At 38.7% G+C, this 23,995-nt stretch overlaps 1 protein-coding gene across 2 annotated transcripts; it reads left to right on the forward strand.

Annotated features, from left to right (window-relative positions):
- Positions 1 to 1,231: 1,231 nt before the first annotated feature.
- rbms1b (RNA binding motif, single stranded interacting protein 1b) lies at positions 1,232 to 21,355 on the forward strand. 2 transcript variants are annotated; one of them, XM_085384132.1, is made up of 13 exons: positions 1,232 to 1,570; positions 4,335 to 4,510; positions 6,709 to 6,767; positions 8,934 to 9,025; positions 12,855 to 13,012; positions 13,977 to 14,056; positions 14,621 to 14,736; positions 17,602 to 17,651; positions 17,739 to 17,826; positions 18,112 to 18,162; positions 18,608 to 18,673; positions 18,805 to 18,885; positions 18,978 to 21,355. In XM_085384132.1, exons 1-13 carry the CDS (start codon positions 1,520 to 1,522, stop codon positions 19,047 to 19,049), a joined length of 1,140 nt encoding a protein of 379 aa, XP_085240258.1. In that variant the 5' UTR covers positions 1,232 to 1,519; the 3' UTR covers positions 19,050 to 21,355. The 2 variants fall into 2 exon arrangements, with proteins under 2 accessions (XP_085240258.1, XP_085240257.1); XM_085384131.1 differs by having other exon boundaries at positions 1,233 to 1,570; positions 18,563 to 18,673.
- The last annotated feature ends 2,640 nt before the right edge of the window (positions 21,356 to 23,995 follow it).

Genomic DNA, 23,995 nt, shown 5'->3' on the forward strand with positions numbered 1-23,995 from the left:
TTTGGAGAACTGCAGAGGAGCATTTTTGTGGTGGCTGAAAACCCCTTTCCGTAGGCGAATACTTCTCCAAATGGACACTACCACGTTAGCATAAATTAAGCATAATGGAGGCCCCGGAGCAGACCAGGAACATGCGGTAGAGATTACATCTCTGGGCGGGCTGGTTGCATGTTTATTTAAATTACACTGAGGTCAAAAAAGATGGATTGATTTCCCCCTTTAAATACAACACTTGAAATTACTGAAAACGAATTTATACCAGAATCAAAAGTGATGCCAGAATCAAAGAATGGTAAATAAGCTTTTATTTAATAGTATGGATTTCACTTTGCATAAAAGCTGCAAGCTATATAATTTTTTTTTTTTTAAAAGTACAGATTTTAGTTTTAAGAAACTTGCAAATTGATTGTACTTGTAAAAAAAAAAGAAAAATAATCTTTAGATTTCATTATTTGCATATGTGATAATACTTTTATTATTTCTTTTTTTGTTAATTTTGTTTGCATTTTTTTGCTCTTATATTTTTGGTTTTAATAGTAAATTCTTCTTGGGTCCCCCAGGGTCCCAGTGTTATTCCATGTATGCAAAAAATGTGGTTAGGTTGAGGGTTAAAGGGTCAGTTTACCAACATGAGAGAAAACATATTATCTTTAGTATTTTCAAGCCAGATATGTAGCTACAGTGTTTGAGAGACCTTATAAGCTATGATTGTAGGTAGACACAGTATTTTGTTTTCAGGTTTTTATTAGTGTATCCCAATTTCTTCACCGTGACTTGTAGAGTTGGCTAATGGCTAATAAATGTGCTGCTTAAGGTAGGGTGACGCATGACCCATAAACACTGGATTTCACCTTGATGACAGGTGGCTGCACCTGAACAATTAATAGCACAGATCTTGTTTTGCCCTTTTGTTTTTCACGTAGAACAACACCAAGGTAACACATCCAGGACGGTGGATGTGCACAGTGGAACGTTTGGTATGTAGCCTTGAATACGTATAACGACAACAGAGGGAGAAACAGCGCCTTGGTTTTATGTGTTTAGATAACGAGGAAATTACAGATAGTCTCGCACACATGAAGAACAGTTCAGCTATAATACATGACATATATTTAATACTCATTAAACAAAAGATGTGGTAGCTGGAATTAATTGTGGCTACCTTTCATGAACGCCAACCCCCCTACGCCCAAAAGCATAAATGGTCTCTCCCACCGTAGCGGCGTCTGTCCTGTGCGGCGCTGACTGCAAATCAATGAAGCCCGTATAGTCGCTAAGTAGAAAAGAGACGGGGCTGGGCGACTGAAGTTGGGACAATTTGCGGAGGTTTCTGTTGCCGGATAGTCGACGACAACAAGGATATGTATACAGCGAATATGCGCAGAAACCAGTTTTCTTGTCTTTTAGCGGAGTAAGGAGGATATCTATCAACATATATTCTACTTGTACTTGGAGTTTGGTGCATTTCACCTGAAATCTGTAGCTTTAGCAACAACTAACACCCACTGTCCAGTTGAGGATGATTTTTGCCAATACTGGAAACCCGATAAGGACTCCTCATCGCAAACAGGTAAATAAACAAATATTTACTAAAGACCAGGCTTACGACGTAAAGTTGCCTCGTCGGCAGCCTTATGGAATAAGTCTGTATGACAGAATCGCACAGCGCACATAAACCGAATGTGAACCGAGAAAACTTTTTTACTTGTTATTTAAAGTGGCAGCGTTCACGTTTTGTGATGTAATCGCCACATAGGCTACTTATGAATAATGAGAATACCTGCTGCTCCTGGGCTGCGGTCCAGGTCCTGTAGTAGGGACAACATGAACTGGCCATCGACACCACTTTACATAAACTAAACCCCGCATAACAACTTCTAGGGTGCATGTTTACTTGCACCAGTCTCTATTTTGTTTGGTTTCTGTTTCAGTGCGCTCTCTGTCAGCACAGTAAGCCACTGGCTGCTTTATCTATTCGAGAGTAAATGCATTCACTGAGTTTACTTGCTGAAGGCTACAGATCTTCCCCTCTATAGCGTATAATTACACAGTATGGATGCTTCATTGCCCGCTGATGGATTTACTTTGTGCCAGTTACATATAGATGTCGAAAACACCCCTTGAGTCAATGGTTTGAATAAGCATATTTACTTTGCGCTGCTCATGCTGTTATCCTGTGGCTAGAGCTCCATGGGTGAGGCCTGTTACTGGAAACCCTGTGTATATTTCCGGCTAGGATATGACGGGCTCCGCTGGTCTGTAGCTGGCTGATAAGATGTCGTCCTCTCCCCCATCTCAGTCTCTCGCACTCCTGCATCAGCTAGTTGTCTGAAAGCCAAATTCACTTTCAGCCCCACAGAAAAAGGGAGGTTACAGCCACCTGAGTCCCAGGCTTTGAAACATGAAGCTGTGGTCTTTGTGGCCGGAATCCTCTTTTAAGATCGCCTTGCCTTGTGTGTTGGTGTTATAAACAGTCACCGAGGTGCATGCATATAGGGCATGTCTCACTTTATATTACGTGGCATTTAGAGCTGAAAAGAGTGTTTGTTTGTTTTTTTTAAACAAAACTATTATTCAGCAGTGACTCTGCCAAGTTTAAAGATATAAGTTTTAAAGATATAACTTGAAGAAAAACAACCAAAAGCTCCATCTCCTTTCCTACTGTTTAAGTTCTTAATATGACAAATATATTTGTTAATGATGTACCCAGAGATAGCATCAGCTATGCTTTTTTTTTTTTTTTTTTCCAGGATGTGATTCATGTCTGCTTAAGAGTCTGTCTTTTGAGAGACCAAGAATTTAGCTTTAATAAACTTGCCTTGCCTTGCCTTGCCTAATAAGACTTGTCTTATTTGTTATTCTTGGTTTTGGGTGGCACATTGAACTGTTGTATCAAAGCAAGAGGGTTCTTGCTTTGTATCTGCTGACTGTGTGGAGTTTGAATGCGCTCCCTGTGCCTCTCTCGATACTTCCTCCCAGAGTCCAAAAATATACTTGTTAGGTTAATTGGTGATGCTAAATTGACCGTAAGCATGGCCTTGTTGGCTCTGTGATGGAGTGGTGACTGGTTCAGGGTGTAGCCACCCACAGGCTTAAGTCCTCCCATAACCATCCACAGGAATATAAAAGGATTACGTATAGTGTATTTTAATGAAACTGTGAAGATTAAAAAAAAAAGATACAGGAGGTGTAGTAGCTAGTTAAGATTGAACGTGTATGATACGGTACTTGCAGAATCCCAGTAAGGTAATTATTGTTTACATCTTTTGGCCTGACAATATGTGAAAACTCTGTGTTTGCTGTTATCAAGAGAAACACCATCTTAGGCAATTAATAATTTGACTTTTATCAGTTGTTTCTCATTAATCTCATTCTGTTCAAATTGTGTAGCAATCTCACCATGCTTCGAAAAGCGGGTGACTGGTGGTTAAGGGTGAGGGAGATAGAGACTTTTGCCTGGAGTCAGTGGGAAAACAGTAGGTCAGGCTTGTTTCATGGTGAAGGCATGTGAGGCAGGCGACCAGTTGGTCACAAGAGAAGATCCTCTAGGCTGACGTCCAGATTTGGATTGCTCAATCCTGTCACCACTTCGTGCTTGGGATGCCATCAGCTTCCTCTCAGCGTGTGATTCTTCAAAGAGGGGGGTGGGGGGAGGGATTGGAGGTCGGGGGTAATCACTGTCAGATAGCGAGGAGGGAGACAAATCCCCAAGGGGAGAAGTTCTGTCAGACTGGGACATCTGTGTCTTGTAAACACAAAGCTCAAAGTTGCTCAGTCGCCAGAGGACTTTTACTTTTGCTTTTTTTTTATATTCCCCGCCTTCGATAAAGAGGCTCAGTAGCTAACAAACACAATGCTGACACTGAAAGCGTTGGTTCACTTTGTGAAAAGACTGTCATACATATATATTGAAGTCTGAAAAGCCGTCCCTAAATAAGTAAAGCATGTTATAGCAGAATATTGAGGTTAAAGGGTTTAGAGCTACACCTTAGATGGCTGCAGATAGCTTATTCGACACCCTGAGGCATTGTGACGTTAGTGTGATGCTGATGTCAAAGCTACAGGTGGCTGTGTGGGCTGATTATGCTGACTGCAGAGGTATGTTGAGGATTGCCCTGTATCTATGAATCAGTGGTATGCAAAAAATAATAATAATAATTCTCACACTGGACATTACATGTTTCCATGATGGTTTCCAGGGTTCAGACAGATCCTTGTTTTTCCCCTTGTACGTGTCTATTGTAACAACATGTATGAATGGATAATAAACCCTGTTTGATTTTTGATGAACCCTTGAAACGAGTCTAACCTATTGTTTCCCTGACGTACAACAGCAACCTGCTCTATTGTCACATCCCATGGCTCCACCCAGCCCGAGCACCAACAGCAGCACCAACAACAGCAGCAGCAGTAGCACTGCAGGCTGGGAGCAGCTCAGCAAAACAAACCTCTACATCCGAGGCCTGTCCCCTTCAACTACAGATCATGACTTAGTCAAGCTCTGTCAGCCGTGAGTACCACCGTCCTGCGCTGTCCTTTATTATCTGCCATTGATCATTCATTGATTTATTTTAGTTTGCACTGGTTGTGACTAATGAAAAACACTATATGGACAAAAGCACTCTGGAATATCGCACCATGAAAGCCCTCAGTGCACAATTTTTGTCCTGATGTTTATGCAGGGGAGGTTTAAAACTCTGCCGTCGCTGAGTCAGCAGAGCGTTGACGACTTTTACACACTGTGCACTTCAGCACTCAGCAACCTGGCTCTCTAACTTTACGTGGTCTGCCACTACATGGCTGAGTTGATGTGCTTACACTTACAGTTAATTGTAGAATATCCAGGAGGAAATAAATTTCACAAACCTGTTGCAGGGGTGGTATCGGATAACCAGTTCTTTTACAATTGCTTGTAAAGGTAGACTGCGTGGCTTGTTGCTTTATTTTTATACAGCTGAATTCAAAGATTAGGAGGTGTGGCCCAGTGCTTTTGTTCATATACTGTAAATTTATGAGAATGCAAACAGGTTGACGTAAGAGGTAAATGTGTCATTTTAGCAATATAACAGCAATATTCAAGGATACACTTCAATACTGATTTAATAGTTATCTCAAGGACTGTACATGGAAAGAGAAAAATAGAACATAACTCAACTTGACAGCATGCAGGGCACAGAGTCAAAGATTTCATATATCGTATGTGTGGGGGGGAAAAAAAGAAAAGGTATGCACTGAGCTCATTCACAGCCCTCTTTGCATCCTGATTGCTTTTTATATACCAAGGAGACAGACCATGGCGCATCAGTAATTTCATTTCCTTTTCTCTCTGAGGCCCCATCTTAAAAATATGACAGTGAATAAGAAGGAAAAATGTGCGGTTCATTTGTATGCAGAGGCTTATAGGTAAATTTCGGGTCCAAAAGAAAATTTTTGACCCTGGGGATTTTTTTGTTTTTCCGAATCATGTGAGGATGTAGTTGGAATCATTTTATTTGTCGTGGTGTATATAGGTGCATCGCAGAGATCACATCAAACGTGCTGCTTACCACTTCCTTTTTAAATATGGGAGCAAACAAGACTTGACTTGTGCATTCAGAATACCTCACTGGATCACAGCGAATGATCTGAAAGTTGTGATAAGCGGTTACGTGTTAGGTACATGCAAATGTTCTGCATTTTGATGGTTCTGTAAGAGAAGTAACAGGATCTGTAGTTGAGTAAATTAAAATTAATGTTCAGGAGAAAGAGGGGTCATAAGTTCATGCTCTTTCACCCAGTTTAGCATCTGTAGCTTATATATCCTCCAGTTTGTTTCGGGTTACATTGTGTCCTGAAGCAAGGGCATATAAACCCTTCAGATTTGGAAAATACTGTACAATTTAAAAAAAACAAAACTAAATAAAGATTCTGGAGATTTTCCTTTTGTCTTGTTATTCCCATTTTGGTCACAGATTTTATTACTAACCCTTTTCTAGTTTGAAGAGGACTAAACGTTGTACCTACAAAAGCACTTTTTATCTCTATTACATAATATTTGTGACAGAGCAATTTAGGGTTTTGTCTTAAGTAACATGGAAATTTAAAAGGGTATCCTGATTAAAAGGGAAAGCATAGGAGCAATGTAGTGAATGGAATCTGTGGTGACCTGTAAGCATGACATGCAATGCAAAATGGTCAAGTAAACCACTTTGCATTTACTAAACTAATTTAAACCTTCAAGCGATGGATTGGAAAGACGGCTAATGCCAAGAAAGAATCATTTGAATGCGATAATCTTTGTATTTCATGAGGCATGGGTCTGTCAGTACTTTAGAGAAATCTGTCAGTGAAAAAGTCTTCTGTGAAGACGGTTTTAATGTGTATATAGTTCACTACTAAGCCTAAATATAATCTTGAAACAGCCTGTGACACATAGACTTTGCAAGGATGTTGCCCTTCAGCAACCCTCCTTCTTGCAAGAGACAATGAGACTGTTAAAAGTTTAAAACACTGGTTTAGGTAAAGGGACTATTTGAAATTGGAGATTACTTGTTTGCAGCACTGTGGGGTTTTCAGCACCACATGGAAACCACTTCCTGTTTCTCATGTTTTTACAGTGATGTCATGGATTGTTGCTCAACCTCTTCTCTCAGTCAAAGTGTTTTATAACTGGCTTTGTCTGGTGCGCAAACCTGCTAACAATACCTCGCCTTTCTGCTCCTCCCATAGGTATGGCAAAATTGTATCAACAAAAGCTATCCTGGACAAGGCTACAAATAAGTGCAAAGGTGTGTCATCTTCTTTTTTTTGTCTTACCAGCACTGCCCTCTTTTATCTCTCTTGAGATTCAATATGCATGAAAGGAAACTGCCACGCAAGATATATAGCACCTACACATTCCTAAAATTCTCCAAAAACTGCAGCATCCAGGGTGTGACTTCTGTCATTAAAAAAAATCAAGCAGACATGTAGTTTCAGATCATTTCAGGAAACAGACAGACAGGCTGTTTAAAGCTGCCTCTCAGCTCGTGTTATTTTAAGCAGCGGCTCTTGTCGCTGGTTTGTCGCTATCATGCACGCTGCCTAGGAGGAAGACGCGCCCAACTCTTCCTCTTCTTGCTGAGTGACACTGTTGGTCTTATTCCAGTTCTAGTAGATTGCTCACCTGACTAAAGCAGGGTTTGCTGAATCTCTAGGGGTAATGGGATTAAGAGATCGCTTTGTCACTCTCTACTGGATTATAGAGATGCCAGTAAATCAAAGTCCTTCAGTGAAATGAGAAACCATTAAAGACCTTGCGAGGCTCTGACTGAATTTTAAATAGAACAGGCTTTTGCGATGACCTTATTTATCCACTTTAAAAACTGCCTTATTTGGCTTTTTTACTGGCTTTTTTAAAACAGTGTGACCCATTTTTTTTAGCTGGAACTGTTCTGATACATTCATCATGACTCATTTTAAATGTGTTCTATATATCAAGAGCAGTAGAAGCTATAAACTATGTATACACCCTGTTTGTACCCCCATTACAAAGAGCTGAACTGACCCACTGGTATCTGCAGCCTCAGCACTTTTTTCCCCCCCTACTTTCGAAAAACATGCTGTCACACGCACAAATCAAGCATATTTATATGTACAAACAGAAAGAACTATATCATGTAATATACAAAAATACACATTTTAAAGTTACATCTTAAAATATAGAATGAATAGTTATCTCAAGGATAGCTATTGGTGGTTCTATCATTATCTGTTCCTGGTATAGAGAAATTCCTTGTAAGAGCAAGTCTCATCACTTGACATCGATCTTTGAAATGCCTCTGAGTAGTTATTTGGGCAGTTATTGTGATGACCCCTTCTAAATGAATGAGGAGAAGGCTGTAGGTTTAATTTCAGTGGTTACTGGGGCATAAAAGTCAAATCCAGCACAAACTATTAAAAAAAACTTTTGGCAGCCACTTGAAGCAATAAATCACTTTAATAAAACCTGTCTGACAGTGAAGGAGGTTTAAAGATCTCAAAAAGCAACACATCATAACACGATCTAAAGAAACACTTAAGAAAGTCACTGTCATCTCTCTGCCTGGGAAGGGTTACAAAGCAAATTCTAAGGCTTTGGGACTCAATTGAACCACGGTGAAAGCTACTATACACATCTGGAGAAAACTTGGAGCACTGTAAACCTTCCCACGGGTGACCAGCTGACCGAAATTGCTCCAAGAGCACATCAGTGACTTATCCAAGAGTTCACAAAAGAACCCAGAACAGCATTAAAGAACCTCAGGCTTCACATCTCTGTTAAGGTCAGAGTTCAAGATTCAACAATAAGAAACAGACTGGGCAAAAATGGCATGGATAGCAGAGTTCATGTAGAAAATCGTCTCACATTTGCCAAAAAACATCCTGATGATCCTGAAGACGTTTGGGGAAATGCTCTGTGGACTGACGAGACCAGCTGAACTTTTTGGCAGGGTCAGAAGGCTAACACAGCATTTCAGAAAGGGAATATCATTCCAACAGTGAAACATGGTGGTGGTAATGTGATGGTTTGGGGCTGTTTTGCTGCCACAGGACCTGGAAGACTTGCTGTGGTAAATTTAACCATGAATTCTGCTCGTGATCTCACACTGAAGCACATTTGGGTTCTGCAGCAGGACAATGATCCAGAACACACCAGCAAATCCACCTCTGAATGGCTTAAGTGGCCTAGTCAAAGTCCTGACCTGAATCCAACCGAGATGCTGTGGCATGACCTTAAAAAGCTGGTTCATGCTCAAACACTTTTTGTATGTCACACAGTTTAAACTGTCAACAACATGTTTCTCAGTTTGACTGCTGAGTGGCTCAGAGGGTCCCCTGTAGAGTTATTCAGAATTTGTTGAGAGCCATGTCTTCTCCTCATGTAATGTCTGTGGTCTAGAATGTCATCCTAATTATGTGTTTTATCCCCTCAGGATATGGCTTTGTTGACTTTGATAGCCCCGCTGCAGCTCAGAAAGCTGTGGCTACCTTGAAGACAAGCGGTGTCCAGGCTCAGATGGCAAAGGTAAGGCTTCATTGCAGACTAATCCTGATATCACATCAATACAAATCACTCAGCTTCACTCTTTGTCCTCCTTCTGGCTACTTGATCAACTTAAAACTAATCCTTAAGGTATTACATAGCAGGATTGCATGATATACGTTCCACAACCAGTATGCTCATTGGCTCTGATCACTGAATTGAATCATACAGGAAGTGTGTGCTGAGAACAGTCTCTATTTGTGTAATTACTGTATGTGTGACAAAAGTAACCCATGCACCAGTTTGTGGCAGCCTCTAGGTTGCTGCATGTGAATTATACAATTACTTGTAGCAGGGTTGTCAAACATAAGGGCCAAGGGCCAGAATTGGCCGCCAATTCTCCAATCTGGGCTACTGGACAGGAACAGGAAAAACAGGAATATGGGACACAATGTGCAGTGAGCTACCAGAACTTTTTCCTGTAATTTTATACATTTATCATGTAGAAACACTAGCTTTTATTGTCATATCTCCGGGGTTAAATGTGCAGGTAAATGTCTTTACGCTGCCAGAAAGGGAAGTTTCACTTGTCTGGCCAAGATCAAAGTGGGCTGTATGTGGCCCTCAATGTAAAATGAGTTTTAATGAATATGTACTCTGCTGGATTGCAGTTGTTCCATTTGCAGTAATTATTAATGAACAAAATGGTAGGTTAATGTGTAACAGGTATTTCTGGTGTGTGTGTGTGCTTTAAACGTGATTTAGGAGTTGATGTTCAGTGATCTTGGAGGTCATAGTTCATGTCTTGTCAAAAGAAAGTAAGTACTTTTACTTGACTGCTGTCAAAAGGACTCTACCAAGACATTTGCTGAATCTCCAACCTCTTCCTGCAGCTTTCTCCCTGGTGTCGTTTTTGCTGTCATTAATAGTCTTCTTCACTTGTGTTCTATCAGTTTCCATTTTGGTTCTCATTTGTACAAAACTAGAAAACATTTGTTATCATTTTTTAGTACATTTCTGCTTTTGAGAGCATTCCAAAAAATTAATTTGTATCTGAGCTTTAAAAATAATCTGAAAGTTTGAGGATTTTAAACATTTAAAGAAACAACATTGTGACATGTTTGCTGGGATTGGTCAGTATTTCCTTGACTTGTTTTTCTTCTGTTGAAGCTTGCAATCAGTTGATGCTCAGCTGGATTGGATCTACTCATCAGAAGCTTGTTCAAGTAGATCAAGTTGCAGTTGTTGCTCAGCTCCTATAAATATGGCTGTGAACTGCGTTGCGCGTTAAGTAGCGCCGTGATGATGGGAAACATGACATCAGGACAAAGTGACTCAAATTGTTCTGTGTCAAATTCTCAGGGCTTGACTGAAAGTTTTAAAGGTGCATGAAACTCCAGTGCACTTTGGAGAAACAGTATCAGTTATACTAAAATCGCAGTGACGCAGACCAGAAGTTACTATATCATTACGAAATCGATACATAAAGCTTTTTTCACAGATGCATGATTAGCAAAATAAAAAGTCAAAAATCAACAGAAGGCTCTCAGAATGTGAGTAGTGATCTCTAAACTGCATTTAAAAAGAGGAGAAGCCAAATTCTCATGTAAATATAAGGAGTCAAGGGTACTACTGTGTATCAAATACTTTGTGACACATTGTTTTGGCAGTATTCAAGAAGTTATACTACAGCAGGACAATGTTCCAAAATATAGTCAACACTTTGCAAGAACCATTTTAACACCAAAGAAGACCACGGAGGACTTCACTCCACAATTACATGACCTTAACCCGTCTGAATATTTATGGGGACACTTAATTAATGAGAGAAATCGAATACATTCCTCGTATCATAGGACGTTTTTTCAAACTGTAGTGGGATGACTTGGATCATCAGGCTTTGTAGAGTACATATCAGATCACGTACATGTTATCATTAAAACCACTAGGAGGTCATACCAAATACTAAAATAAAATTCTTTGGTGGTCTTTTTGTAACAAACATTATTTTCAGCTTTTATAAAGGATGTTAGATTAGTTTATTAGAAAAGGCCCCACTCAATAATACATGAAGCAGAAGCAGCTCTGTCTGTTAACTTGAATGAAACACTTAAAAAGGAACTGAAGGTTGTGGAAGTTTAGAGAACAGACCATAAATTCATGTTACATTTGAGCAAAACAAAGCAGATTATATTACAGCTCTAAACAATATTTTAATATTTAATGTTTTATTTGAAATTGCTATTGTCTAAAAAAAGTAGTACTGCGAGTAAAATTGGTGATGGTGACACAGCTCGATTATTTTTCATCACTTCGTGTATATCCATGTTGATGTGCTCCTACGGTATGTCTGCCCAGGCTGATGATATTCTACCCACTTCAAAGACTTTTCATTAAATCTCCCAATATAATCGTATATTTATACAGCAGTTCAAGTTAGAGTTTTGAATATTGTTAAATGAATATACAGGAATATTAAAATAACAGATGGTTCGATGGTGGCCTCTGAAGTCATGTTATTTAACTTGTGGCTTTATATCTTTCAAAAAAGGAAATGAATAATTGAGAGTTGGTTTGGTAACAGTGGATTGTCTGGGAAAAAATAGTTCACCTTCCCACACAACACTGAGCAAGGAGCAAGTGTCCTGTGTCATTTCCGTGTCTGCGGTCCAATGGGATCTTGCTCCAACCACTATGCTTTTTTTTTTTTTTTTTTTTTTTTAAATACAAACATTAAAAATAAATGTTTCTTAAGGTTTTAGATACGTCGTTATATGCGTACCATTGTCATTGTTACTTCGATTTGGATCATTAAGGCAAAACTGAATCCAGATAGAAATAAGCTATTGAAGTCGACTTACTGGATCTTTAAAATGAGGTCATTCACCTCAATCTAACTTCTGTTTACATAAGTCATAAGTAACGGTAAGTACTGGGTCAAAATTCCCCGTGAATATTTACAATTAAGTCATGTCTAACAACCATAAAAAGAAGCTCACTTATTTATTTATTGATTTATGGGTGTCCACTCTGCTGGCAAAGATCTAACAGTTTCAGCAGAGCCTGTGTGAACTTTAGCTTCACTTCCTGTTCTTAGCTGAAAGGAGTACAACCCGCTGTTTGCTTCTGCTGCTGATGTGTGTTTAGAGATGCTCTTCTGCATATGTTGATTGTAATTGGTCTTGCTGTCAGTTTAAAGCAATTTGACCGTTTTCCTCTGACTTCTAGCATCAACAGTATGTTGGATATTTTCTCCTTTTCAAACTATTCTCTGTAAACCCTAAAGATTGCTGATCTGCTGGGATTTTCCCACACAACAGTTTCTGAAATACTCAGACCAGCCCATCTGGCACCAGCAACCATTCAGTTTTGAGGGTTAAATCCTATGTTTGAACACATTGCTATTGTTTGGTGTTGCTTAAGCTGCAGCTAATTTGTTGTCATTCCATTTTCTGTTATTGTTGCTGTTTATGAAAAACACAACACAGATGCCTATAGTGAGAGGCCTCTCCCCAGGGATTCATAGCTATCTCTTGCATTTCTGCTGATGCTCTTAAAATACATCAAGAAGCCAGCTGCGAGCCTTAAGCCACCATGAGCCGCATGCAAATATCATCTTATCAGTGCTCTTAGCCAACCCCTTATTACTGAAAACTCCCCCATTACTGAGGATAAATAATATTGAATTCCTAAGGAAGTGGCTCCTTTCCTCTTCCGTCTACACATTACTAAAAAGTCAGTGTGGATGTGATATTACAAAGGAATATTTTTCCAGGTGTGTTTATGGCATTTCTGGTATTGCAATTACAATGTTTTGATATATCTGTGCTTTGTTCTTTTTTCTTCGTCTTCTTCTTCTTCGTCTTCTTAGCAACAAGAACAAGACCCAACAAACTTGTACATCTCCAACTTGCCTGTGTCTGTGGATGAGCAGGAACTGGAGAACATGTTAAAGCATTTTGGCCAGGTCATATCAACTCGCATCCTGAGGGACTCCAGTGGAGTCAGCAGAGGAGTGGGCTTTGCAAGGTTGGATTCTTTTGTAATTTATTGTCAGAAATAGAACTTGAAATGGTATTGAGAGGTTGTTGTTGTTGTTGTTGTTGTTCCCCCCCCCCCCCCCCCCCGCCCCTGTGCATACCGCACTGGTATGACTAAACCAAATAAGCATGTGAAATAACTGAAAAACTTCTCTGGCCTCTACCTAGCATTGTATATTTTTTGTTGAAAAATTGTTGGATTGCTTCCTGGCCAAAAGAGGTATCTTTACAACTGTAAATGGGAAGAGACTACTTTTCGCCACTAAAACACAAGTGTCGTCAAGGCCAGGAATAGAAACATGTGGCATGGGCCTTTCCAGACAGGCAAGAAAATCAACAGGAAGTCTGATATTAACAATGCCACAGTTTTAATCACATTTGCTATGTTCTACTTGATTTTTACCAGTCATAAAGTAGAAATAAATCTTTATATCACTAAAAAAAAACAAAAAAAAAAACAAAAACATTCTTGTTGTAAAAATCTCAATGCCCTTTTCAGAATTTGTTTCACTTCTTAAAAATAATACCTAAAAAACACATACACTGGGGCTGTTGTCGATTAACAAAGAAACTGTTCATGTATGGACAAATGGAAACGCCTTTAAAAATAGTTTCACAATGACTGGTTTATTTAATTGCAGTGATAATAATAGCTTCCGCCAGTCGTACTCGCGTAACCTGACATTTAACTAAAATACCTGACAGTCAAAGCCATGGTCAAGACTGGCAAAACAGAAATTATCATATTGCATCACGGGAATCTTTTTGTGCATGTCCAAAACCATTCAAGTTGATTCTACAAAAGATGCACGCTATGAACTTGTAGATAAAAATCACTTATGACAAACCACCGCTTCCACTAACTGATAAAGAAGTCATTTTAGGAAAGCACCTGACGCCTTGTTGCTGCAAATGTCACTTCTGTTGTTTTTCACTCTGTTTTTGGGCTTCAGGATGGAGTCAACGGAAAAATGTGATGCAGTCATTTCACACTTCAATGGAAAGTTCATTAAGACACCTCCAGGTGTAGCAGGTAAGAACATACACTATACCTATACTATATTTGGTGGTGTGTATTGTACAAAATACTGCATTTAAGGTTTAACACCTATGTCATTAACAAAAAGATGTGATAGAAAATAAAGTCTATTAGGGCTAGTCTGCATAAGATTGGGTGGAGTTGTATGGGCCAGATGAAGTGACTGGCTCAGTGGTTCATTCTTCCAACAGGAGTCAGTGAGTCTGCTGGTAAAGAGCTCATATACACTCAGCCCGAAGAGGCAGAGCATAGACAAAGAAAACGAAAGAGCTGCTCTGTGTGGCTTTCACTCCCTCTCTAAGCGTTTTAATTGGATTATTAGACTGAAGTAGTCTCTGCTGGCCGTGCCTTGGTCAGGAAGGGGAGGGGATTAAAGCTCCACAGCTGCCAGATGTCTGTGTTCCCAGGCTGGCTAGTAAATGTGTACTCCTAGGCTTCAGAGAGTGACTGACTACACAGAAAATAATGGCGAACAATGAGTCTGTGCAATAGTGTTTGTTAAACACAAATCTCATATTTCATTCTCTTGCCATGCCTCTTTCTTTTTTTTCATTTTAGCGCCAACTGAACCTTTGCTCTGCAAGTTTGCTGATGGTGGACAGAAAAAGAGACAAAGCCAGAATAAATTTGGCCAGAATGGTCGATACTGGGGAAGGGATGGTGACTCTAGACTGGTAAGTTGATGGAATGAGTCTCAGCTACTAATCCACGGGCAGATAGGAATAATAATAAAGGCCAAAAATCTGAGGCCTGTGCTATGAAGCAGGATTTGAAGCTCAGCAATGGTAACTTCAGATTTACTTGGTAGCTTGTTTTTGTTTCATGACAATAGTTTGGTTTTTGCCATATGTTTTGCCATAACAATTTAACTTGAAAACTCATCTGCTCCAGAAAATAGCGCCACTATTCCTAGAAAATCCCGTGGATTTTGGTGCAGATTCCTTAGAGGGTCTCTTAAGAGTCAATCTTGGGTATCTATGTAAGAAATCAGATTCTCAGTGGAAAGACTGAGGCCTATTGTTCTATGGGTCTTTGTATAATTATATGACACATTTAAAACACTAAAGTCTTGTATTCATTAACGTCATAAGATTTGCAGATAAACCTACTCGCCAGTTTAAATGTTACATTCTTTTTCTTTTGCTACCATGAAATTTGGATAGTATACCAGCTAGAGGGGCGGCTCAACGAATAAGACAAAATCTGTGATACACTATAAAAATACATCTAAACAACACATTATTCAATATTTCTGCCTTAATGGTGCCTTGATGTTTTCTTCCTTGCTTTAGCTGCTCACTTGCTTGAGATTACATTTTGTTTTTTGGGTTTGTTTGTTGTTGTTTTTATGCAGCTTACAGGTCTGTAAGCTTTTGTGATGCTGTGCCCATCAGTTCACTGATCACTAGGTTTGGGAAGTCCTGGGTTTAATTATGGAGATGGCACTGAGTAAGATAAAGGCATGCAGTAAAAGCTGTCACATTTCACAATGTTGTGTTCAGCTTATTCAGAAAAGAAACGTTTGGCTGCTCCATTATTCACGAGGGGTCATCACAGCGGGGAGCTCCGCATGTTTCATTTGGCAGACTTTTTTTTTAAATGTCGGATGCCCTTCCTGACGCAACCCTAAAGGGAATTCTGTCTCCTCCCAGGATCAAACTTGGGATTTGCTTGTTAGGGAAATGTGTAAATCACTACACTGTGGAGCCACTTCTTTTGCATGTACTGACTGACTTTTTTGTTTGTTTGTTTTAAGCCTGTTAGTAGCCCTCATCACTGCCAGCCGAGGTTTTTTTTTATTCCCCTCCAAATCATTAATGCCTGTAAAATTGTCTGATCATATTCAGTGTCCACCTATGTCATAGTTCTCTCAGTTCACTGACAGTGCTTCAGGTGATGCTTTAGGCAGAGCTGGTAGAGGACAAATATCTGTGGAGTCTAATCTCAATGGCACTATTATATGGAGGAAAGCTAAAAAGTAGTACCCTTGGTCAGTACACAAGGTGAACTAGTAGCTGAAGTACCTTCATAGATCATCATCAAACCACCTTGCTTTGTGACTATTATCACACAGTCCTTTCAGAGAAACCTGCAGCAGTGTAATAAACACTCCTTGTGTCTTATTTTAGAACTGCAAGCATTAAAAATGTCAGAAGTTAAAAATGTATATAGTAGGCTAGGAGATGGATTTCCTCAATCAGTTTCACAGAGACTAATAATACACATGACCACACTGCATACTCAAACATGGTGAACTTGTTTGCTCTGTCATTCACCCTTTGCACAGTCACAAAATGTGTCAATTGAGCATTAGCACCCCTTCAAGATGAATGTATTTATATATTACACTGTGAAGATAATCGGATTCCTTGGGCAAGTGCCAGAGAAATGCAAATGTACGAGCTAGTTCTGTCATTCAAGCTCAGGGCTTCTTGGTGACGTTGCAGAAAAGCTTTCTGGTTCTGCGAAAACTGGGGTGTTTTTGTTTGTTTGTTTGTTTTGTTTTGTTTTGTTTTGTTTTGTTTTGGGGGGGTTTACCAGCCAGGCTTTTCTCATTAACTGTTGGAACAAGCACTGACTGACTCAAAATGCTACAGCTGGTTAGGATGATCCATTTCTTGCAACTCCATGGTATTTAAGCTGCAGAGCAAGAAAGATTGCACAGATTTCTGCTGTCTCTACTGTGGGTACTACTCATTGTACATAGACTGTACAGTCTGCATTCAGTCAGCGCTATATCAATAAGCTCTTTTTAAAGAGCAATTTCCGTGTCGCTGATCACCACTGAACTCATTTGTTTTATCGTATGGGTGTAACACTCCTGTCAGCAGATTATCCTGTCTTCGTTCCTAGGCTCAACATTAACTTGGGCTAAAGGTCCGACTCTACTTTTAGTTCCTGTTCTACAGGGCATGAATGTATGTGTCATACAGTGTGTGCTATACCAAATGAATGAACTAAAAGGGAATTATAAGTAATGACTGCAACTTCTGTTCCCAAAAAAGAGGAACAAAGTACAACACCACTGTTGGTCTGTTTCTTAATGGCAAAGCGGTTTCATCTGCAAAAAGAAGCCATCTAACATCTGGTTTGTGAAGGCTGGAGCACACTCATCATCACAGGTTCTTAAATCCTGGGATAGAAGTGTCAATTGATTCCTTGATACCTCATACAATGTGCGCCCCACTTCACGGAGCACAAGTTATAGCTATAAACGCTGTGACATTATTAGTCCACAGCATGTGCTGTTCAAGGCACTGCATTTCTAGTGCGTGGTAATAATTTCTGGCTAGGTCTAGTGCTTTACACTTTGAGAAAACAAAACAAAACAAACCACCATCAGCTGACTGTGTTTGGTCAGTCAGTACAAACAGTGTTTATTTAAAAAAAAAAAAAAAAAAAAGATGAACATCTTCTGTTCCCAACAAACAGAAGTGTGTGTATATAGACCCAGTGTCACGCCACAGCTGATGGTTTTATGTTATTTAAAGTTGCAGACTTCATCTAAGTTGCTAAAGTCCTGTCTTCTTTTTCCTCAGGCTGGAATGACACTCACATATGATCCCAGTTCAGCTGCTATGCAAAATGGGTAAACTAGATTAACATGTATAATGCACTGTTGTTGTTTCAATATATTTACGTCATATAATATAATATTCTCAATACACTTTGACAGATTTTTTCCAGCACCATACAGTATGTCAAACAGGATGATTACTCAAACTTCCATGTCTCCCTACATGTCTACGCTTTCCACATATCAGGTTTGAATACTTTTTCTATTGATAAATATGCACTTTAAAACATATGTATGTAAAATACATGAACATTGTAATAGAAATATGTGATTTAGTTTCAAAAATATTTGTAAAACATGTGTCTTTGAGATTTGAAATAGTTTTTTGGGGGGGGGGGGGGGTCAAGTATGTGACAAATGCCGGTATAGCCTTTTATGCTTGTTTATGTGCCATCGCAGTAGGACGTGATCTCTGGAAATAGCATTTGCTCTGAGTCAGACTGTTTACAGAGTGTGTTTGTTGATGTTCCAGATGCAGAACCCATCCTGGATGCCTCATCAACCTTACATCATGCAGCACCCAGTAAGAACAGGAGTTCTCCATATTTTGTTCTGCTGTTTCTCTTTTAATCATAATCTGTTAGTCACCAAATATGTCTTTGGTTTACTGTAAACAGACGGACACATAAAGTAGTAGTTACACACAGATGACGCTGATTTATTTATTTATTTATTTATTTATTTTTGAGGACTGAGCAAGGTGTTTGTCTATGGGTGTCTAAATGACTGTTTTGAATGGACTGTATGAAGCTGTGTATTTAATGACATATGCTAAATGATTTCTAACAGATTTAAAATATGATGGTCTTAGTTTGAAATGAGTTGGCAACAATATACAAACAGTGTCTGATGCGTCAGGCCAGTCGAGATGTTTATAGCCAACTTGCTCGACTTGTAAATTTCACCTTCTGCTACTTCTGCAGGGTACAGTGATATCGCCCTCTATTGACCCATCTCTGTCACTGCAGCCTGCTTCTATGATGGCGCCTCTCACTCAGCAGATGGGTCACCTCTCCTTGGGTAGTGCAGGAACGGTGAGAGAAACCTGCATGAGATTAACTGAGAGATTGTTTGACTCATTATACTTTTGTCTTAGAGGAAAAAAAATTTATTAAGATATGCTTATTTTGGTTTGTGAATAGTCTCATTTTCCATTTTCTTGCAGTTTATGGCTCCCAATACAGCTATGCAAGGAGCATATATCCCACAGTATCCACATCTGCCGACAGCCACTGTTCCTGTGGAAGTATGTGCAGCAACAAAATTGCAGCCTCACTTTTAGCAAAATATTTTGCCCCCCCCAAAAAAAAAAAACTGAGTTATTACTCTTTCTTTCAGGAAAACAGTGGACAGTCACATGTGGACTCATCCGGCAATCATTCCCCCTATTCCTATCAACAAACCAAGTAGTGCTGAGGTAACCTTTGGACAACAGCCCACACAACAATGTCTACAAACGCAGCGGACGCTAAGGATCTTTCACTGTTTTGCTCAAATGTTTAAAGTGATACTATTTCGGGTATCGTTTTCAGAGCGTACACCTAAGTTCATCAAAGGATTCAAAGTTTATTTAAAGAAGTTTTATTTTCATACTAGAACGTTTATTTTTTACTAGGGGTCGCACAGGACACAAGAAAGAATCACGTGTCCAGTTGTGCAAAGATGTTTTCTGTTCACTTTTTTCCTGAGGATTTTTTTTTTTTTTTTTTTTTTTTTTTTTTTTGCCAAATATTTGAAAATAACCTTTTTGTGCTTGCTGTGTGAGTGTTGATATGGTGATGTGTTTAGTGTTGTTGTTTTTTTCTTGTAAAGTGATTTCTTTTTTTCTTAGAACTCAGTCTTGCTGTCTGAAAATCTGCCTTAATAGTTTTGATACATTTCTTGAACAGACCACCACAAAGCAGCAATAAGCCAAAAAAAATTTGATAAGAGCTCTCACCTGCAGGCGGTCTTTTTTTCCTTTTCTGTTTTTTTTTTTTTTTTTTTAATGGAACATGTGTTTTTGCTCCCTTCCTCCAAAACCTACTAGAGCAGCAAAAGAAATTTTCCAAAGATGATTTTATTGGATGGAATATTTATTTAGAAAGAAGGCTGTGCATTCGTGTGGATGTTGAAATGTGTTTTTTAGAATAGCTAAAATTAAGCTTGGTGGGGTGGGTGTAATTTTGTTTTGTTGGCTGTGCTTTCTCTTTTTAAAGGTGGTATTACTAATTGTCGTTTTGATGAGGTAGGTATTTTTCACTTTGCAAAAACGGGAAACATGGACGTATGATTGTGGAAAATTAATTAATCAAAGCCTTAAAATAGAACTTGGCCAAATGTTGCAAGAGTTGAAGGGTAAAAATTTGATGAATATGTGTATTTTATTGCGCCTCACTCTTTGATAGGAAGCAATCAGACTTGGCACTTTCAGTTGTAGTTTACGTCACCAAAGCTTGTGAGGAAATGCCATCATTTGTCTCTTTAACAAAGGTGACCATGCAAAAAAAGAGTGTAGATTGGACAGTGTGCCTTTTTTCTTTTTTTTTTTTTTGTACATTTACATTTAGTTCAGTACACACACAAGTATGAAGGAAGGCTCCAGCAAGTGCCACAGATGACTTTCATGGTAACAGGAAAAATGGGATGGTGCAACACTATAGTAAAGATTCATTTAAAAGGAAAAAAAACTGATGGAGTGCTACGGAAGCAATCTGATATGAAATAGTGCTTTAAAAATAAGTGGCAATTTGTTAAATAGTTGAACCATTTTAACTAAGGTGTCCTCTAGTAAGCCTGTGATTCGACCTGGTTGTCAGTCAGAGCAGTTATCTACCTCAGTTTTCTTTCTCCTCTGTATTAGGCCGGGTTAGCAGGTCCAGCCCGTCCTTCCAGACCAAATCCCACACTCAGGAGCCTGTCAGCCTGAAAGGAAACAGCTGTTTCCCTTTAGGGTTTTTTTTTTTTTTTTTTTTAAATACTTTTTGATTTTCCTCAAACCTGTTTCCTTTTATTTTTCTTTTCTTTTTTTTTATCTTATTAAGATGGAATAACATAATCACTATTGGGGACAGCTCTACTTGCGTTCACTCACTCAGTTTCATAGCCTTTTTGGCAGCAGATTCCACAGGCAAATGTAAAGGCTTTTCAGATTATCACTGACAGCATAGCTTTTGTGGTGTTCACTCAATCTGTGCTCGTTTATACAAACTTTGTGTTGAATCTACAAAGAGCAGCATTTCCTCTGTAGTTAGCTAGGTTGTGCAACAGATACAAAGGGCCAATTCTACTTGAGATTCTTGTGTAATGCCTGAGACTGACGAGTAATACTGTCCTGTGAGGTTAATGCTGCTAGCGGTGTCTGAACCAAGTGCCATAGTATCTGGGTCAAGAGTCGAAGAGGTGCATCAATAAAAAATTGCTCGTATAAGCAACCACCGTAGTGAACAGACATTAAGTTATATGAAAAAGTTCTAATTTATGAATTTATTTTGTACAGACGGCTTTAGGTAATAAGAGATTTTCTAGAGCTATATGAGTTACATGTTGTTTTTTTTAACTTGTGCCACAATTGCCAGACTTAACTTGTTTGTACAGTTTAAGGGATCTCTCCTCTTTATTTCTGTTTTATTGTGCTGTTTTATTGTGTTTGTTAAGCCCCAAACTTCCTTTTGTTTTTCCACCCTAGTAGATTGTTGCCCAAATTTTATTCTGTTAATTTCTTTGACTTTTTTGGATTAAAAAAGAAATCTACTTTTACTCTGCCTCATTATTTCCAAGGAGACCTGATAATTTTTTTTTTTTAATTTTTTTTTTTTTTATATGGTGAATCTTGAATACAAATCTTAATTGAGTTTACTGGTTGGTAACCTTGCATTAGTTAATTATGTAAAATACGTAATTTGTGCGGTTTGCCAGCACAATATTTTTTTTAAAACAGTCAAACAATAAATTTTAATATGATGGTTGTTATTGGAGCTTGGCTGCAGCTTCAGAGGGCTGAAATCCAAAGCGTCTCTCACTTAGTCTCTCACTTCCAATTGAGGTTTTATAAGGAAACTGGCCTTATTAGAATTTGGAAAATATATATGCGTTAACGAGTTACCTTTTCTCAGACAGCTTGGAAAAAAGAAAAGAAAATCTAGCTCAAATTGGCAAACAAAAAAATATACATGCCAAAAGAAGCATATGCATAAATATCCTAAAATTATCTTTATAGTCATTTATAAATTATTGGTGGATTGACATTTTTCAGCAGCCATATAAAATTAAAAAAACACGCATGCACAAAATGCAAGAAAACGAACATCTGTTTAGTTCCCCCGTCAACACAGCAGCTGATAAAGGTCACTTTGCTGTCAGTTTTCTCCCAGAAAACACACTCAAGTAATGTGACCATGCACATCTCCTTCCTTCCACATTAATCAGTCTTTCAGATAGCCACTCACTGAATTAATGAGACATTATTATCTCATGCAGCTGGCTCAAAATATTATGTCTTCGACTATATATATATATATATAAAAAAGTCATGCATCAGAAGTGATCATTTAGGCCTCCAAGATGTGGTGTAATATGAAATATATCCTGTATTTTTACCTTAAGGTAACTATAAGACAGTTCAGTTTTTTTATTATATTAAATATCCAGGCTAAACTGAAGCTCTGACTTTCTGACACTAATATAAGAGGAAGACAATAGGCTTCTTGTTGAGATGGTCTACCAATATTTATGAATTGCTATGCTTTGAGCCCAGAAGGTGAGGACCTGGTAGGAAAGATATTAACTCTGTCACATGGTATTTCTGACAACATGCATGGCCTGGGCGGGGTGAGTGGGTGCACTGGGGCGCTCTAGAAGCTTGGATGTGACTGTCTGTGAGCAGGCCTTGCCATGGCAGATGGGTCCCCGCAGTCTCCTGCAGAGTGCTGAGCCACCCTACGGGAAGCCACCGGCTCCAGACGAGGAGCAAAACTCACGCTCCAGCTGTCTGTGTTTTTGCCACATGCGCCTACAAGCAATGGAGTTGAAACCTTGTTTTCCCCCCGAACAACAACCACTCTTTGCCTAAATGAGGCCCTCATATCCACTCTCTTCTTTGCTTACATTGGAGGCATCCTATATTCATACCCATTTTGATGCAGTGCATTGTTTTCTTATACCAGCTCAGGGTGTTCAAATTGCAAGAAGAGTGGAACCATATAGTGTGTGTGTGTGTGTGTGTGTGTGTGTGTGTTATATTTTGAAAAAGCCATGGATCAGTGAACCCTGTGATAAACAAGTGTAATAGGTATCACACAGAAAGTTCTGAAGTTAACAGTACAAATACTTATGAAACAAAACCACTTATTAAAAAAATTAAATACAATACAATTTTATATGTGTATATCTGGAGGGACTAGGATGTTAAATTTACTAGGAAATTAATTTAAACCTCTTTAAGAGGACAGACAGACAGTGAATTGTTCATGTTTACATAACAAAACAATTGCAAAGGCTCCGTCTTCAAAAACTTGTTTTGTTTTGCTTTTGACAAAATAATGGTGACGAATTCTTTTTAGTTTTGAAACATGCAATTAAATATACAATTAACAATTTTAAAAATTAATTTAAAAAAATATTTATATTTAATTTAATCTGGTTACTAAGTGGTTAAATACAGAGGAATAAGCATAATAAGCATGATTTAAACAGTTTCTAAGCAGTAAGCAATTTTTCAGATGCAGGGAGGGGACGACAAATCGATAAGAATGTCTGAATAAATGCACCTTTGCCTATATGTGAGCTGATAATTAAAATAAAAGTATGTAAAATAGGAACCAACAACCTTTTGACATTTACATTTTGACACATTTTGTCACATGGTGGGTTACTGTTACTAATAATTACTAATTATCCTTTTTCAAAGGACAATCTGAATACAGTAATTAACAATATTATCTGAAATACTTCACCACATCAGCAAAATGAGTAAGGGAAGTCTACAATTACAGCAATTTTAACTCAGAGAGACCCTTTTATCGTATGTTTGTGAGAAGCAATAGCAGTACATTGCCCAAACTGTTGTGGAAACTGGACCTACAGCGCCATCTAAAGGCTAGTATGTGCAAATCGTGCTGCAAAAGCTCTTCCGAGTGGACTGCACTTGTTTGTGACAACACAAACGAATTATATTCACAGAAGCACGGAAGATGAAACTTTTCCATTAATTTGCATCCGTTTGCATTAATTGCCGACGTGCCGTATTTTGTAATTACAATGCGCAGGAGATTATATTTATATCGTTCTCCGCGTTGTTCAAGCCATTGAAATCAGCAATAACGACCCCAAATAAATGCTGCTTTCACCATCTCCCACTGATAACCGCGATGTTTACT

This window comes from Rhamphochromis longiceps, linkage group LG16, assembly GCF_057381845.1.
Source record: "Rhamphochromis longiceps isolate RC_006_pf linkage group LG16, R_longiceps_female_GT1.1, whole genome shotgun sequence".
In the NCBI taxonomy this organism is placed as follows: Eukaryota; Metazoa; Chordata; class Actinopteri; order Cichliformes; family Cichlidae; genus Rhamphochromis; species Rhamphochromis longiceps.

What these genes read in the sequence shown, in the direction of transcription:
- rbms1b (XM_085384131.1), top strand. Translation starts at nt 1,520, where the DNA reads ATGATTTTTGCCAATACTGGAAACCCGATAAGGACTCCTCATCGCAAA. An exon ending in GGACTCCTCATCGCAAACAG is followed by an intron (nt 1,571 to 4,334) that starts GTAAATAAACAA and finishes GACGTACAACAG; the next exon opens with CAACCTGCTCTATTGTCACA. An exon ending in AGAGGAGTGGGCTTTGCAAG is followed by an intron (nt 13,013 to 13,976) that starts GTTGGATTCTTT and finishes TTTGGGCTTCAG; the next exon opens with GATGGAGTCAACGGAAAAAT.